The 17,928-nt window shown below is 40.4% G+C and overlaps 1 protein-coding gene across 2 annotated transcripts in view; it reads left to right on the forward strand.

Moving 5' to 3' along the window:
- The window catches only part of FIG4 (FIG4 phosphoinositide 5-phosphatase), a 137,994-nt gene that overhangs the window by 63,852 nt on the left and 56,214 nt on the right, over positions 1-17,928 (forward strand). For both annotated transcript variants that reach the window (XM_089921926.1, XM_022554244.2), the window contains exons 11-16: positions 965-1,098; positions 2,361-2,477; positions 4,245-4,290; positions 5,336-5,484; positions 6,473-6,639; positions 17,497-17,635. In XM_089921926.1, the coding sequence (XP_089778052.1) occupies positions 965-1,098; positions 2,361-2,477; positions 4,245-4,290; positions 5,336-5,484; positions 6,473-6,639; positions 17,497-17,635 (752 nt within the window). The remainder of the gene's footprint in view (positions 1-964; positions 1,099-2,360; positions 2,478-4,244; positions 4,291-5,335; positions 5,485-6,472; positions 6,640-17,496; positions 17,636-17,928) is intronic.

Consider the following 17,928-nt stretch of genomic DNA (forward strand, 5'->3'; position numbering starts at 1 on the left):
ACCAGCTCCTCTTGAATGGGAGGCAGTATGACATCTAAGGAGCTACAGCAGGCAATGAGGTGGACAGTCAGGTTTAGTCCCATGAACGCCTCTCAGCTTCAGTTCATCCAGCCACAGTGTAAAAGGGGAAGACACGGCTGCCTTGGCTACCTCACGAGGATTTTATGAGAGTCAAGTTTAAAAGCCTATGAACGGGACTTCCCTGGTGGCCCAGTGATTAAGAATCCGCTTGCCAGTGCAGGAGACACAGGTTCAAGCCCTGGTCCAGGAAGATCCCACATGCCGCGGAGCAACTAAGCCCACGTCACAATTACTGAGCCTGCACTCTAGAGCCCGTGAGCCACAACTACTGAGCCCGTGTGCTGCAACTGCTGAAGCCCACGCGCCTAGAGCCCGTGCTCCGCAACAAGAGAAACCACCGCAATGGAAAGCCCACGCACCGCAATGAAGAGTAGCCCCCGCTCGCCACAACTAGAGAAAGCCCGCGCACAGCAACGAAGACCCAACACAGCCAAAAAAAAAAAAAAAAGCCTATGAAGCCTGCGAAAGCGTTCTACTCTCTGCCAGTTTGGGGATTAGCCATGTAGGCCCAGTTGATTTCTCTCTGGTCCTTAGCTGGCTGGGGTTGGAGGTTCCTTTCTTCTGGTCCTTGGGAAGTTCTCCTTTGCCAAAGTGGAGTGTGGAGTGTGTAGGACAGGCCTGTGTAGGGTGAGCTGGGCTTCTTGGGACTGTAGGAAGTTATGAGGAAGAAATCTGATCTCCTTGAGTCTTTAATGCTCATTATCTGTTGACTGTAATTCAGTGATGCATTTATTTCTTTGCATTATTTTAATTTGAGTAGGTAGGTTTCATTTTTGTATATTTAGCACTTCAGCTTTTTGTCTTAGTGGCAAAGTTATGTTAAAAGTCTGTTCCTCTGATTTAAGGTAGTTAGAACACTGAAAATGTTTAATTTTTGGTAAAGGAACGAGAGAAAAGAAAGCATGAGAGAATTTTGAGTGAAGAACTCGTAGCTGCTGTGACCTACCTCAACCAGTTTTTGCCTCCCGAGCACACGATTATTTATATTCCTTGGGATATGGCCAAGTACACCAAAAGGTGAGCAGATGCTCATACGTCTGGTTATATTTTCCTCTTCTTGTGATGTAAAGCAGCAGGAAGCTGATCTCTCTGGTAAAGTGAATGTTACTTTTTTCATTTCCTTTGTGAACCGGCTTGAGGGGCTGTTTAACTGCTGGTGTATAATTTGAGGGCTTAAATTAGTTGACCAAATTCTTTTTGCCCACCATTTTTACCATTTAGAAATTCTCTTTGAAGTATCTCGTGAGCTCAGAACATCTTTACTCTGCTGCTTTTCCTTAAGGGCATTAGTTTCACTTTTTTCTATTTCATTCTTTCTCCCTGTTTAATCACTTTCTCAGACACCACTTGCAGATTATCTCACGCATGGATGAACCAGTACTAACTCTTGACTGTTTATAGTAAATCCAAACCCCTTAGTGTAATGTTAAAGCCCCATCACCTGGTTGGTTCCAGAATGCATAACTTCTTCTTTATTCCCAGGGCTGTTCTGTTCCTGAAAAGCTAACCTTCATGTTCTGTCCCCAGTGCAGCAGCCAAGGTCCAATTCTGGAACCTTTGTTCCTGTTGTCTCTCCCTGCCCTCCACTGGCTGCTTTCCCACCTCTCTGTCAAGATCTGATTCAAAACTCATCCCATCCAAGGAACTTGCATTCATTTACTAGGGGTCATACAAACATTAGGCTCATATTGAGGTCTCCGTTATTTTTAAATGTCACTGTATTGTTTTGCACTTGACTCATTGTACTTTTTTCTGAATCATTTTAATGTAGTTAGATACATGCACGTGTGCGCACACAGAAACATACACACACACACACACACACACACACACTTTCCCATAGTATAAGCCTGGTTGCAGGTTGGTGCCATTAGTAGTAATTTATTTTCCAGTGTTTTCTTCCCCTTCCACTGCACTGTGCATTGTGCTCTCTTCACATTTCATGAATCCATATTTAACTGACTGCACTCTTGGGGAGTGAAAGGCTTTGGGAAAAGCTCTTGCAGGGGGATGGCATGTGCCGAGTTTAAGGCTTGCCAATAGTTGCTATCGAGTTACAGGCCCTTCATGTCTCCTTGTGCCAAATCTTGCTAGTTACTGAGTACACATTTGCATTCTAGAAATTAATTCTTACAATGTTCCTATTGAGTACAAACCAGAGATTTAAAAAATTAAATCCCTGAGTATCATTACTGTAGACTTTGCTTTAGATGTGAGAATAAATATGTATTAAGACGTGGGCTCTTCTCACTTCTCTCATTCTTCCTCCTTGCCCTCAGCAAGCTGTGTAATGTTCTGGATCGCCTGAACGTGATTGCAGAAAGTGTGGTGAAGAAAACAGGCTTCTTTGTAAACCGTCCTGATTCATACTGTAGCATTTTGCGGCCAGATGAAAAGTATGTATGGTGTTTTAAAACCTTAAAAGAAATCAAGAATTTTGCTCTTACAGATAAAAAATATTCTAAATATGAGCAGTTTGACTCCTTGGAAGATGGATGACTTTATTCCTTTGGGGAGACAAGACACGCAGCCCACGTGACTGTGGAATGAACGTTCACGATGGCATGCAGCTTCCTCTGTGGGTATATACCCTGAGATGGAAGCCATGGAATCTCTTGCTTCTTAGAATAAACATTACATAAAATATTTCTGTAAAGTAAAATTTTCTGTAATGAATTCTATTCTTCAGTATTAAATAGGAGCAGGAAGATTTTTCTAATAAAACAGTGTATACATTAGTATTTAAAGTAACATTTTAATGAAAATGTATCATTGTATTATTGTTGCTCACAAGTCTTTCCTCATTACTACTTTGTGAGCTCCTTCAGATCAAGCAAATGTGCTTTATTTATCTTTTAAGGGACCAATATTATATATTTCCAGTATTTTATTTTCAGTTAGTAAAGTTAACTATAATGGTAAACACACACACACACACACACACACACACACACAGCAAAACCAAAAAACAACCAACTCCTAATGTGTACATCTTTGCAAGTAATCCTTTTGTTATAGTTTGAATTTCGGGGCACCTGTCACCAGGGTCCCCAAGACCACTCCCAGGCTCAGTGATTCACTAGGAGAACTCAAAGGACCAGCATACTGTTGTTCTCTTGGCTGTGATTTATTACTACCAAACAAAACAAAGCAAGATTAGCCAAGGGAAAAGGCACATGGGATGAAGTCCAGAGGAAATCATGGGCATGCTTCCAGAGTCCTCTCCTGGTAGAGGCACACAGGGAGCGCTAATTCTCCCAGCGACTTGTGATGTGTGTGTGAAATGTTGCCAACCAGGGGAGATGATGAAAGACTTGGTGCCAGGGTTTTTATTGGAGGTGGTCCTATAGGCAGCCTCTGCCTGGCAGCTTCCAAAATTTCAGACTCGCAGAAGGAAAGGATGTTCAGCAACCCATGTTGTTTCTACAGATGGCTTAGGCACACTGAGCCACTCTTGTCTGTTCTGGGAATGGTGGGAACTGAAGTTCCAGACTCCAGCCAAGGGCCAGCCTTGTAAGCAGGCCTTTCTGAGGATAGCAGTCAGGCCTGCTGTGTTATTTTCTTCACTGTACCTTGTTTTAAATAATTAAAATATTTTAAATAATTAAAATAGTAATATCATTATATAGTACTTATGTAATAACATTTCCCCAGGCATTCATTAGCACATGGAGAAAGTATGTAGGAAAGAAAATAATAAGGAAGACTGTAAAAACAACCGAAGGACTGTAACAAAGCTCCATGAAGAAAAGCTGGAGGAGGTGGGGCCTCCTGACGTTGAGGCGAGAAGGATCAGGCTTGGAAGATTTTATTATAAAGTTGCCCTGCAATTATTAGTCATGTCTGTAGAGACCAAACAGGAAATGCGCTTAAATTAAAGCATGAGAGATTTTGGTTGAACATGGGTGACAAAATGCTAAGAGTGTAGGGCTGGAGCAGGTTAAGATGCTCGTTTCCTGGTCTCCCTTTAGAGCATGGATAGCATTCCATCTCTGTGACTTGCATATTCGCTTTCCTGAGAGAATGAAAGTAAACTGCATCAGCTGATTATCCAGGGGCATTCAGCCCTATTACTTTGCTTCTTAATAAAGAGCTAGTACCAAATGTGAATATAGATTATGTTATTAAAAATTTTTAATTGAAGCGTGTATTTTTGAACACAGGTGGAATGAACTAGGAGGATGTGTGATTTCCACTGGTCGCCTGCAGGTATAGATGACATTGTATTAATAATGAATAGAATCTGTATCCACAGTGTATGATGTTTTCTGAAAGCAACCATGGAGAGAGATACAGCTTATTGAATGCAAAATTATTAATCATTTGAGAATGAGGTTTTTTTTAAAAGTATGTTTATTTATTTATTTTTGGCTGCGTTGGGTCTTTGTTGCTGCACGCTGGTTTTTTCTAGTGGCGGTGAGCAGAGACTATGCTTCATTGTGGTGCACGGGCTTCTCATTGCGGTGGCTTCCCTTGTTGTGGAGCATGGGCTCTAGGCGTGTGGGCTTCAGTAGTTGTGGCATGTGAGCTTCAGTAGTTGTGGCTTGCAGGCTCTAAGAGCGCAGGCTCAGTAATTGTGGCGCACGGGCTTAGTTGCTCTGCGGCATGTGGGATCTTCCTGGACCAGGGCTGGAGGCCGTGTCCCCTGCAGTGGCAGGCAGATTCTTAGCCACTGCACCACCAGGGAAGTCCTGAGAATGAGTTTTAAAAGCCTTACTGCTAGTGTTTAACTCTTGCGAAGGATGTGTAGCTGAAATAATAATCGCCCACAGATTTTTTCTATATAGTATAAATTTTGTTATTGGAAATAGAACCATAAACAGAAATGTGAAAAGAATAAATTAGAAAGACTTTGGAAAATGAACCAAATATAACAGTATATATATTAATTATGCTTTAAGAATGAAATGGCCTCACCCACTGAATATTTTAGTTTGTACAGTAAAGGAGATAGATCAGGGAAAAAAGCACATATTTTACTAATTGATACATGTGGAAAATGTTAGCTATTTTTATCTTGTTAAACTAAAGAAAATAATTCAAATATAGACTAGAGGGTGCAATGATGCTGTTGCAGCAGTATTAAGTGAACAGCAAATATAACCTTTTATAATGAAAAAAATGTTCTTCATTATTTGTTCAGGAATAATACCCTGCCTGCAGCTATCTTCTATTGCTTAAAGAAATCTAAAGTAGGTTGGAGGTAGTTTTGGTGACTGAATAATGAATGACAGTTCAAGGTGTTTCTCTTTAGACTGGTGTTCTTCGAACCAACTGTGTGGACTGTTTGGATCGCACCAACACAGCACAGTTTATGGTGGGGAAATGTGCTCTGGCTTATCAGCTGTATTCCTTGGGCTTAATTGACAAACCGAATCTACAGTTTGATACAGATGCAGTTAGGTAAGCCTTATTTTCTGCCTTTCGAATGCTGGTAATGACAGAAAGCAAACCTGATTAATAAGGACTTTTATGAACTTGTTTCTCCTTTCAGCTTCTCAAAAACCATGTTGTTAAAAGACATTATTCAAATTAATTTGGTAATATATATTTCTGTTAAAGCCTTGTGTATTGTTACCATGGTTTTTATTTTCCTATTTGTGTTAATTATCAATAAACATTATGTACTTTAGATAAATCCAAACTAGTGGGTTTTTTAAGAAACAAATCCAGACTGCATTAGGAAAAAAAAGTAATAAGCCTTCATATATTTTGAATTAAACATATAAGACAGATAAAACATTGATTCTTCAGTAAGGAATACTGTTTATTCACTGTCCGTTGGGTCCATGACATTGTGTGAAGTACCGTTTCTTGAAAATGCAGTGATCGCTGTTATAGGTCCTCTGAGATACTCATAAAGGCTCTGTCAAAAAAAAAGTGATGAGCTTACAAATGGCCAGGTCCTCAGATATCACTGCACTAAAAAGTCTTTAACAGGCACTTGAAGAAACATAAGTTTCAAACGTGTATTTCTAGGAAAGAATATGGTTTGTTTGTGACCAGAGCATGTCCTTTTTCCCAAAGGCAATTCAGAGAGAACAGAAAATTCCGTCGTGGGAGGTAAATTGATTTGGCAGGCTGCAGAAAGTTAGGATTCTTTTAATAGAGTTAAAACCACCTTGGTCTGGCTTTGATGGGTTATGCTTTTGGTGCCCCTGCTTTTTTTTTATATATATATATAGCTTTGACTTTGTTCCTTATTAGACCATTACTATAAAATATAATATATTTTGTATGTGCATATATCTTCAAGATGTTGAAGAGTCTACTTGAAAAGAAAGGCTTAGAGGAATTCATAAAGTAAAATACTTGTTTTGAGTCCACAGCTAAGTGAATACGTGTGTAATACTTTGGGTGAAATTCTTTAGTGTTTGTATGTTTTGCTTAGGTTATTTGAGGAACTCTATGAAGATCATGGGGATACCCTGTCCCTTCAGTATGGTGGTTCCCAACTTGTTCATCGTGTAAAAACCTACAGAAAGATAGCGCCGTGGACCCAGCACTCAAAAGACATCATGCAGACCCTGTCTAGATATTACAGCAATGCCTTTTCAGGTAATTCTGGAGTTATATGCATTTCTAAGACTTATCCTGATGTGCATTTTTCTCTTATACTTTTTTTTTTAAGCTAACTGGATAGTCAAAATTAAATATTTTAAAAGTTTAAATAAAACAGTCTGTCACTTAAGAGGTACTCAGTAAATATTTGTTCAGTAAATGAATGAATAAACTTTGTATTTTAAATAGGGCACTTTGGCCACCCATAATTAGAGCTTTTACGTACTTGAGAATATTTGATTCCTTGGCTTCTGCCTTGTTCTGAATTTCTGCTTGCAAAACATAGATAAATTTGTTCAAGAGTGTTGAGTAATTATTTTAAATAGAGTTCATCATTTTAACAATTGTCTAAGAATGTAAATATCACTGATTCTTTTAAATGTCAGCTAGAAATGAGTTGTAACATTAACACTAAATTTTACTCTTATTTTATGACTTGGGAATACTAAAAGAAACAGGTGGTTAAAGTGGCACTTTTCTTGCCTCCATTCTGATGGGATTTCCAAAACAATAGATAGGAAAGTGATTGTGAGACAGACCCCACGCACAGAATTTATAAAGGAAGTGCTCAGGCTGATTCCGTGAGTCTTGGACTCTTGAACCAGATCAAAGATAAAACCGTTTACAGAATGTAGAGAAGAGATTGGTAAAGAAAGTCTTTGGAGTGCACTGTTGCCATGCAGCGACTGTCACCCACCCCTACTCCTTCACCTCCAGCCTAGAGAGAACTAGGACTCTGGACAAGCTTAATGTAGTGTTCTGTTGTTGGAGGGACCCCATGGAGCTGTTGGCCTTGGACTGCTGTGTAGCAAAGCTGAAGCAGAGGGACGGGCTGAGGAGAGGGCTGCCATGTTGGGAATGGCCTACCCTCCCAGAGTTGGTTAGGCCAAAGGATCCTTGAGTGTTTATAGGTGCCCAGAGGTAGGCCTCACGGGAGAGAGTGCTGGCATGGCGTTGGCGTAGGTCCTGGCCAGAGGGACCGTAGCAGCAGGAACCAGGAAGTGATCACTGGATTCCCAAGGAAGGAGTAGCAAGAAAATGTCTGATGTGAGAAGATACATGTGCTCACACCAAGGGAACTGCAGGAGAGTCCCCAGTGTTGGGAACCTCAGAAGAGTGCCTGAAAATATCCATAAAAGAATCAGCTTTCGACATTTCCTATGCCCAGAGAGAATGCAAAGGCTAAACTACTACTAACAGTTTGGTATACTACTGTTCAAGCGTGTTAATTTTCTATGCTATCAAACAAATTACTAAAAAGTTAGCAGCTTAAAACAACATGTATTCATTATCTCATGATTTCTGTGGGTCAGAATTCCAAGCACAGTTTAGCTGGGTTCTCTGCACAGGGTCTCACAAAGCTATAGTCAAGATGTCAGTCAGGCTGTGGTCTCATCTGGAGGCCTGATTCAGGAAGAATCCACTTCCCTGCTCATGTGTTTGTTGGTGGAATTCAACTCCTTGCAGTTCCGTGTGGACTTGTTCCTTGTAGGACTCATAGCGACTTGCGTCTTCATAGCTGGCATGTGGAAGACGGTCTCTAGAATGAGTCTGCTAGCAAGACAGAGTCTTATATAACATAATGTAATCATTGGGGTGACGTGCCATCACTTTGCCATATCTCGTTGCTCAGAAGCAAATCATTGGTCCCACCCACACACAAGCACAATCTGTATCAGTTTCCTAAGGCTGTTGTAACAAAATAATACAAACTAGATGACTTAAAACAATAGAAACTTATCTCACAGTTTGGGGGTAGAAGTTCAATGTCAAGTTGTCAGCAGAGCCAAGTTCACTCTGAAACCCATAGGAGAATGCTTCTTCCTAGATTCTGATATTTTGCCAGCAGTCCTTGGTGTTCCTTGGCTTGCAACTGCAGCACTTCAATCTCTGCTTCCATTGTCACATGGCCTTCTTCCTTTGTGTGTCTAGGTCTGTGTCACATTTCCCTCTTCCTGTAGGGACACCAGTCATACTGGGTTAGGGTCTACCCTAATTCAGTATAACATCATCTTGACTTGATTATGTCTGCAAAGACCCTATTTTCAAATAAGATTACATTAATGGGTATTGGGGTTTAGGGCTTCAGTATATTTTTTTAGGGAGACACAATTCACTACACAGCACAGATTATGACACTAAGGCATGAACAGCAGGAAGTGGGGAGCATGGGGGTCACTTTGGAGTCCACCACATCAAGTAAGACCATCTCTATTTACACACTATGGAGGGGTCGGAAACAGGTTGGCAGCCTGGCGGGCGTGGGAGGGATGTGCAGGACAGACCTAGAGGTCCTGGGTGGTCTGGCCCCACCTACCTTGCCATCCTGCCTTTCACGCCATTCCCATCCCCCATCACCGCTCTCCAGACACACGGACCTTCTCACTGTTTCCTGAGTAAGTTAGGCTTCTTCTGCCACAGGCTCTTGCTGCACCCATTGGAACACATGACTGCAGTCTTTTGAGCTTTAGACCTCATTCTCCTTTCACTTCCTCAAGGAAGGTACTCAGTTTCTGTTCTTGTAACGTTCTCTACCTTTGTAGCACTTGGCACAATTGCACTTAAATTGTTAACTGTACTATTAGTCGTGTTGTGTGTCCCCCCCAGCCCCTACCGTGACACCCAAGAGCTCCGTGAGCATCTCATTCACTATGGTGTCCCTAATGCCTTGCTCATGGCACAAGAACTATTTATGGAATGAATTAATAAATGCATGAGTTAATCCATTCCCTGATCCTCTCAACTTCCCCTTTTCCCTGAATTAAGAAATTGACAGGACTAAGTATGTCAACCTAATAACATGTAGCCTATCAGTAATGCTCTTAGGCTGCTCAGATCATGTCTTTCGAATTCACTGAGAATTACGCCCATTGAACAACTCCGGGTCAGCTCAATGTATAACGTAAACCACAAAGCCACTATAGACCTTTAAGAGTATTTAGATATTCCTCTGTATGCATGACTCTTGAGCTGGATTTAGGAACTTTACAATCGAAGTATATTAATCCAAACAAAAACTAAGAGGAAAGTCAGATTTAGAAATTCAAGCCAGTGGCATACCTTTAAATTCTAGATTTCTAAAGCAAAAATATTAAAGTATTCCCATCATCCTTTGTTATACCTACTGCTGTGGTTCTCAGTGAAGATACTAATATTTATTGATGTATTCCAATTGGCTATAACATGTATTGCAAATAATTGATTATTATAAAAATAACACATGGTTTCACTTGTTTTTATAAATTAGAATGGTTTTAAGATGATCTCTCTAAAGGTATCTCACTGGCTATGCTTCATTGTTTTACTAGTTTCCTAGGGCTTCTGTAACAAAGTACAGCCACAAGCTGGGTGGCTTAAAACAACAGAAATCTATTGTTTCACAGTTCTGGAGGCTTGAAGTCAGAAATCAAGGTGCCAGCAGGCCTGTGCTCCCTCTGAAGTCTTCAGGGGAAGATCCTTACTTGCTTCTTAGGTTCTGGTGGTTTGCTGCTGACCCTTGGCTTGCAGCACTTTAATTTCTATCTCTGGTGTCACATGACATTCTCCCCTCTGTTGTGTCTTTGTGGCGTACTCCTCCCTGTGTGTGTGTGTCTCTTCTTATAAGGACACCAGTCATACTGGATTACGGGCCTACCCCACTCCAGTGTGACTGTATCTTAACAGGATTATATCTGCAAAGACTTGATTTCCAAATAGGGTCATATTCACAGGTACTGGGGCTTAAGACCTCAACATATCTTTTGCGGAGGACACAATTCAACTTATAACAGTTGTGTAAGTTATGTGCCAACAAATACATATACCTCTCGGTGTGTGTTATCATGAAAAAGGTTTAAAACTGCCCTAATGGAAAGGGTCGTCCACTCTTCTGCCCTCTCCTGTCATGGTTGTCCCTGAATTGGGAGTCATTATTGACACTTAAGGATCAAGTAATGTGGTTTTTTTAAAAAATAAATTTGTTTTATTTATTTATTTTTGGCTGCATTGGGTCTTCGTTGCTGCGTGCGGGCTTTCTCTAGTTGCGGCGAGCAGGGGCTACTCTTTGTTGTGGTGCGTGGGCTTCTCATTGCGGTGGCTTCTCTTGTTGCGGAGCACGGGCTCTAGGCATGCGGGCTTCAGTAGTTGTGGCTCGCGGGCTCTAGAGCGCAGGCTCAGTAGTTGTGGCTCACGGGCTTAGTTGCCCCACAGCACATGGGATCTTCCCGGACCAGGGCTCGAGCCCATGTCCACTGCATTGGCAGGCAGATTCCTAACCACTGTGCCACCAGGGAAGCCCAAATAATGTGTTTTTCAATAAGATTAGCGCACAGAGAATGAATGTGTAGCTGTGCATGATTAAAAAAGAAAGGAGAACCATTAAAAGAGGATGGTCATGAATAAGTAACATGCACCTGATGGAAAGGTAAAGCAAAATTATGCACAACTGAAAGAGAAACTATTATGAAAGGAATTATTTTATGAATAATGTGGCTAAAACAGACTTCTTTATTTTGAGAAGCATGGTGTCATTGGGGTGTACAATTTAATTTTAAGTTACAATGGATATTATATAATGGTAATATAGTAATAGAACCATTTTCTTTAAAGCACTCGAAATAACTTTGTAAATGTTAATCTCCTCATGTTATGCCTCTTGGATAGGCAGGAAGGAACTTGAAATTAGGTTGTTAGGAATTTTATCCTTGGTTCATATAGACAGATTGATGCTATGTGGGTCACCCACCTGACTCCCTTTCACGCTCATTTTATTGAAACCTGTTCTTGAGGCTTCACATATTACCATCTTCTGGGGTTTGTCTCTAAGAAATGTCCGTTGATTTCTAATATAACTGGCTACATAAGCAGTTATAGGACGCCAACAAGGAAAGAATAGGTACCTAGGTACTCCCTTTGGATATTAGGAAGAACTTTATAATTATAATTCACTGAAGGACCCTGTCAAGCTCTTTCTAATTTTTTTTTTACATTTATATTTGAGTTAAGCCTGACTTTTTTTTTTCCCTGAAGCTTGTTGAACTGAAATCCTATTATAAGAAAAAAATAAAAAGATAAGATACCTGCAACAGTTAATAATAGACCAGCTGTATATATATATACACACACACATATATATACATACATACATGCACACAGCTGTAATTTAAATGTGTGAATGTGTGTGTGTGTATCCATGCATGGAGGGGAGCCATGTTCTCCTCAAATAGAGATTTAAAAAAAAAAAAAAAAGCTTGTGGGGTAAAGACTTCAAAGCTCACCATGCATGGAATGCAGTGATTACAGAAAACAGTGTTGAGATGGCATCACCAGCATTATGGTAGTGCCGTGAGGTAGTGGAGCAGTGTCTTTTCCTTTCTGCCCACCCCTGAGAGAGGGACATGCAAAGGAGCATCTGAGCACATTTTAGTTTATCAAGAATACTGAGGGCTTCCCTGGTGGCGCAGTGGTTGGGAGTCTGCCTGCCGATGCAGGGGACACGGGTTCGTGCCCTGGTCTGGGAGGATCCCATATGCCTCGGAGTGGCTGGGCCCGTGGGCCATGGCCACTGGGCCTGCGCATCCGGAGCCTGTGCTCCGCAACGGGAGGGGCCGCGGCGGTGAGAGGCCCGCGTACCGCAAAAAAAAAAAAGAATACTGAGCTAGCCTTCTAAGGTCATCCTTCTAACAGCAGATTTAGAGTGAGTAAGCTATATTTGGCTATAGCAGAAAGAAGACATTTGGAAAATGTTATGTTTTAATAACATTTGAAATCACATTAATAAAACTCTGGCTAAAACCCAACTGTCCACCTGTTCTGCAACCAAAGCCGTTAAACGTGGCAAGAGAAAAAGTTGGAATTATGACCCTCAGTTTAAACTGACTGCAGTTCTCTGAAGGATACTCAAAACAGCCTGACAGTCCTGCTATATTTCCCTAATATGTTCATTCTTTCACTCTCCAGAGTGACCATTCATACCTTGTCCTCTCTCCCTAAACCACTCTCAGCTGGTATCTTTGCTTCATTCTTCATTGAGAAAATGTCATTGGGGGGGGGGACTCCTCCTTAGCGCCAAATGCAGAGCCTGTCCTTATCTGTACCCACTGTTTCTACCTTATATCGTACAGCTCACTGCCATATATGTCAGTTGCTCCCCTCTGCTGCCTCATTTCCATTAGCATAAAAGCACACCTTATGTTCTTCGTTGAATCTTTCTTCCTGTCCTTAATTCTGCACCCACCACTAGCTAAAGTCCTATTTCTCCGCTCTCCGAAAGCAAAACCTCTTGAAAGAGTTATCTGCACACCTCTTTCCTCTCGCATATCCTGCTCTCTCCACCTGCCTCACTGGGCCTCTGCCCTGTCATGCCACCGAGCCAGTGCTTGTCAAAATCACCAACAATCCCCCATTGCCAAATCCGGTGATTCCTTTCCTGTCTTCATCTTACTCGGGCTTTCAGCAGCTTGTATCACAGTTGAGCACTCCCTCTTTCTTGAAACTCACCTCTGTGCTGTCTCACTCAGTCTCCCTGGTGACTTCTCCTGCCCTATTTCTAAACCTTCCTCTTCTCTTTCTATACTTTCACCTTTGGGGCATCTTACCCAGCTTTTAAGTATCATGCATTTGACATTCAAATTCATCTCTCTTCCCTTGACTCCTCCACTGAACTCCAGACTTATTTATCTACATGCCTGCCTAGCAGGCATTTCCTCCAGAATATTGTGGCAGTTTTCTCTAGGTGCTGTAACAAATTATCACAGACTTGGTGGCTTAAAACAACACCTGTTTGTTATCTCACGGTGCTTGTGGGTCAGAAGTCTGGGCACAGCATTCCTCAGCTGTGTTCTCTGCTTAGGGTCTCACCCGGCTGAAGTCAAAATGAAAGCAGTGAAGTCAGATGAAATCAAAATCAAGTGAGAATGTGGATGCTGATCCGGAGGCCTCCAGGCTCCTTCAGGTTGTTGGCAGAATCCCAGGCGGTTCTAGGGCAGATGTCCCTGTGGCTGGGGCTCATTCTTGGTTTCGAAAGGCTCCTTGGCTTGTGGCCCACTCCATCTTCAAAGCCAGCAACAGTGCATAAACCCTTGTGCTTCGAATCTCTCTGCCTTCCTCCTCTGCCTTTAGAGGATTCCTGTGATTACAATGGTCCCACCCGGATAAGACAAGATAATTTCCCTATCTTGAAGTCAGTGATTAGTAATTTCACTTACATCTGCAAAGTCCCTTTTGCCATGTAATGTAAAATATTCATGGGAAACTAGGGAGGAAAGGTCATGGGGCCAAGTTTCTTCCTACCACAGATATCTAAGAAGAATCTCAAACTGATCATTTCTGAGACAGGAGCTCTTGACTCTGCCCCAGACCTGTTTCTCTACTTGTTTCGTTTTTTGTTTCATTTTCCACCTCAGCTCCTGCTGTTCAGTTCAGAATCCTAGGAATCATCCTTGATTTCTTTATTCTCCTTATCCTCCCCCATCTCATCTCTCAGCAGATCTTTTTGGCTCTAGCTCCAAAATATATCCCAGACCCTTCTGCTGTGTTTCATCCTTACTCCTGCCGGGCTGGTGCGGACAGCTGTTGGCTTTCATCTGAACACCTGCAGTGGCTCCTGATTCCTCCCTCTGCCTCCTTCTTCTCCTCTTGCCCTTCACAGCAGCCAGAGTGATCTTTTCAAGACTTAGATCTTATCACTCCCCTCTCAGAAAACCCTTACAGGGCTTCTGATTGCATTTAAAAGTCACGCTCTTTACCGTGACCTACTAGGCTTTGTGTGCTCTGCCTCGGCTGTCCCTAGTCCTGCTCTTTCCTTTGCTCCCTGCCCTCCAGCCCCCTGGCCTTCGTGCTGTTCCTGGAGCTGCCCAGCCTCTACCCACTTCCCTGACCGCCCGACCTGAGTGTCCCTCTCCTTTCTCATCACTCTCTCGTCACTCTTTTATTTTTTTCATAGAACTTACATCCTCTGGAAGTACCTTGTACATTATTTACTTGTATATTATTTTTGTTTCCCACTGTGGAACATAAGCCCTACGAGAGCCAGAAATCAGCCTTGTATAAACTGTATCCCTAGTGTGGGACATAGTAGTAGGCTCTTGGATAAATGAATGAATGGTGTATTTTTTTAATTATGAAAGTAATATATGTTAATTATAATTATAGAGGAACTCACAAATCATGTAATCCTCACCTTTCAGAGATAGCAACTTGTTCATATTTAGCAGAACGTGATCCTTCTAGTTTTACTATACAGGTACTATATATTTGTTTTTGCCCTTTTAGATAACGTGAGTAATCTTTATGACCCTAAATATTCTTTTACAACATGATTTTTGGTAGCTTTGTAGCAGTCTATTCTTTAGAAGCACCATAGGGAGATTATTTGTTTTCATTGTGCATTTTGGTTCCTTTTAAACAAACATCTCTGAACATATACCTTTTTTGCATATTTTTTATCTTATGAAAATTTCAGAAGCATATTTATTAGTCAGAGTATAGATATTTTCAGGACCTTTTAAAAATATATATATTGCCAGATAGCCTTACCAAAGGATATAGCAGTCAAGTCCCCCTCAGCAGAGTATGGGAGAGCTCATTTTGAAAAGTATTTGCCAACTTAAAAGGTAGAAGATGGTATATTGTTTTCAGTTTGCATTTGTTTAATAATTAGTACAGTTGAGTTTATGTATGTTCATTGTCTACTTGTTTCTTTTAAAAATTGCATGTTTTTCTTTTTCTGTGAGGGTGTTGATCTTTGTTCTTCTTACATTTAATTGGTATTTATTTCAACGTACAGTGTGAGGTAGGGATCTAACGTCACTGTCCACTCCCCCACAATGGTTAAACAGCACTGTTTATTGAATAGTGTCCCTTTCCATTACTGATTTCAGAGGCCACTTTATCACGAACTTAATTTAATATTAGGTCAACAAACATTCTAGTTTCCAAGTTAAAATTTTTGGCTAATTAAAAAGAATTGTTATAGTCAAGCCTGACCTATTTAAATACAGTGCATAATAAAACTGGTTAGTGTTTAGCCTGTTTGGATGGAGTTTGAAAGGTGCATATTCTTTTTTCCTTTAGAGCATGATTGATTACAAAAGTAGATAGTCATTTTGCCCTCTTGTTATCTGCAACTGCAGAGAACCTACCTGTTTTAAGCTTTTGTCTGTGTCCAAAGTACTGCTGTCTTCCAGAAGGTGATAGCCTTATCTGCAGTCAAAAGTAGCCAGGAAGATTCTCAGGCTCATTAGGGCTGGCCTTAGATTCCAAGTTTAGTATGTGACCATAAATACTATGGATATATTTTAAGTTATAATAACAGCAGGACATTCAAGAAGTCTCCATTATGATCCTTGGAAGGAATATCCTTTATTTGGTTATGTTTTTCAATCTTACATTTTATCATACTTGCTAAAAATTAAAGGAAGCTACTAGTAAGCTTAATAAAAAAGAAACTCCTTGAAAACATGGCTGAAAAATGGAAAGCTTCTTTAGATAGTATTAAGATATTTTGGGGTACTGCATAGTATGAATTATTGTGCCATTAAGGCCATTCAAGAAGCATAAAAAATATAATTACTATAAAAGCAGTATGTTTACTTTCGTATTGTGTTAAGAGGGTGAAAATTGGGGCGGTAATGCCTGTATCATTTAGTACTTTGATGTTTTCTCTCAACAAATGGAAAAAAGGCTCCAAATATATTGATCATATAAACACATCCCTTTTATATATTACTTTTAGCCTAAAAGGTAAGTGCTGTTTTAATGGAATGCTTCCTGTCAAAATATATAACTGGAATACATGTTTGATGTACCATATTTCATTTATGCTTCTGCCAAAATGACCGAATAGCCCAATGAGAACAATGTTGCTAATTTCAGATTTTTCTGTGTTTCACTATAGCTGTTGGAAGGAAATTGATTTTATGATAATGTTATCCTGTTTCAAAAGCAGTCATTTCTGTTGTGCTGTCTTTTTGGTTCTGTGCTCATTTTCAGAAAGAGGTTATTATTTATATTGTGGAAGCCTGCCCCAGACTTGAATATACAAGGGATCAGAGATGAGAATGGAAAGAAGGAAATGAGGGGAAGGAGTGAAGGATGCTAGGGAGGGGACAATGCAGAATGGGAAGGATGGCTCATGAGGCTGCTTCAGTGCTTATCATCATTTTTACCAAAATATAATTGGGAAAAAGAAGAGATACAGCATATATCTATGTAGTCAATTTTATTAGTTCATAGTATATTTTGAAAAGGTAATTTTGGAGTGGTTGAATGGTTAGAATGAGGCTGTTTTCCATGTGCTCACTCTGCCTTCATTATCAAACACAGCTGTAGGAGACAGAAAATGTAAACATTGTCTCTGCTAAAGAAATGGAGAATGTCTTTTCATGGATTAAAAGCAGAAACTTGGAAGCTGACTTGTTCAAGGTTGTGCAACAGAATATGGGTAGAAATTGGGTCACTTTATTTGTCTCTGACATCTCTACTTGTCTTTGCAGTAAAGTGAAGATGTCCTTTGTTTCAGGTAAACTAACATACAGTGGGAATGTTTTCTAAAAATACAATCACTAAGGTACTATGGCAGTTCTTAAAGATTTTTAAGAGTCTCTCAAAATTCAAGAAGCAGTTTATGTTCACTATCCTCTGTGTTATGAGAGGCACAGAGTAAAAAGGAAACATTTTGAAGCAAGATTTTAATTCTCAAAATCTTGGCTGTTTTAGATTTTGTGTATGTGTGTGACTTTTGAAGTATAAATGCTATTATTTTCAGATGTATGTTCTATGAAATCACAGTTGTACCATTATCCTCCTAAGAGAACATTCCCCTGAGTTGTTTATGTCAGTAATGGATTTCCTGAAATACATATTTTTGCTTTTTAGATGCTGATAGACAAGATTCCATTAATCTCTTCCTGGGAGTTTTCCATCCCACTGAAGGGAAACCTCATCTCTGGGAACTCCCGACAGATTTTTATTTGCATCATAAAAATACCATGAGACTTTTACCAACAAGAAGAAGGTATTTTTTTCCCTAGTCTACTGTGTAAACTCAGATTTGATGTTATTATGAATGTGAGATAGTTTTCTTTTTGAGAAATGGTCATATAGGCTAAAGTAGTCAGTCTTGCTACATGTTTGCCATGAGGAATTTAGTATTGTTGATGTCCTGATAGTAGGTTTGGGAAATCATCATTAACAAATGCAGTTGTTTGGCATTTTCCATAAGATATAAAGTTTCAGAACTTAACCATTGAATGTAATTTGAAGCTACGCTCAAGCAAACCGTTGACATCATTTTTGACTGCTTCCCAC

This window comes from Delphinapterus leucas, chromosome 12, assembly GCF_059928025.1.
Source record: "Delphinapterus leucas isolate spDelLeu-1000000601 "Yukka" chromosome 12, BTC_Dleu_Yukka2, whole genome shotgun sequence".
Classification (NCBI taxonomy): Eukaryota; Metazoa; Chordata; class Mammalia; order Artiodactyla; family Monodontidae; genus Delphinapterus; species Delphinapterus leucas.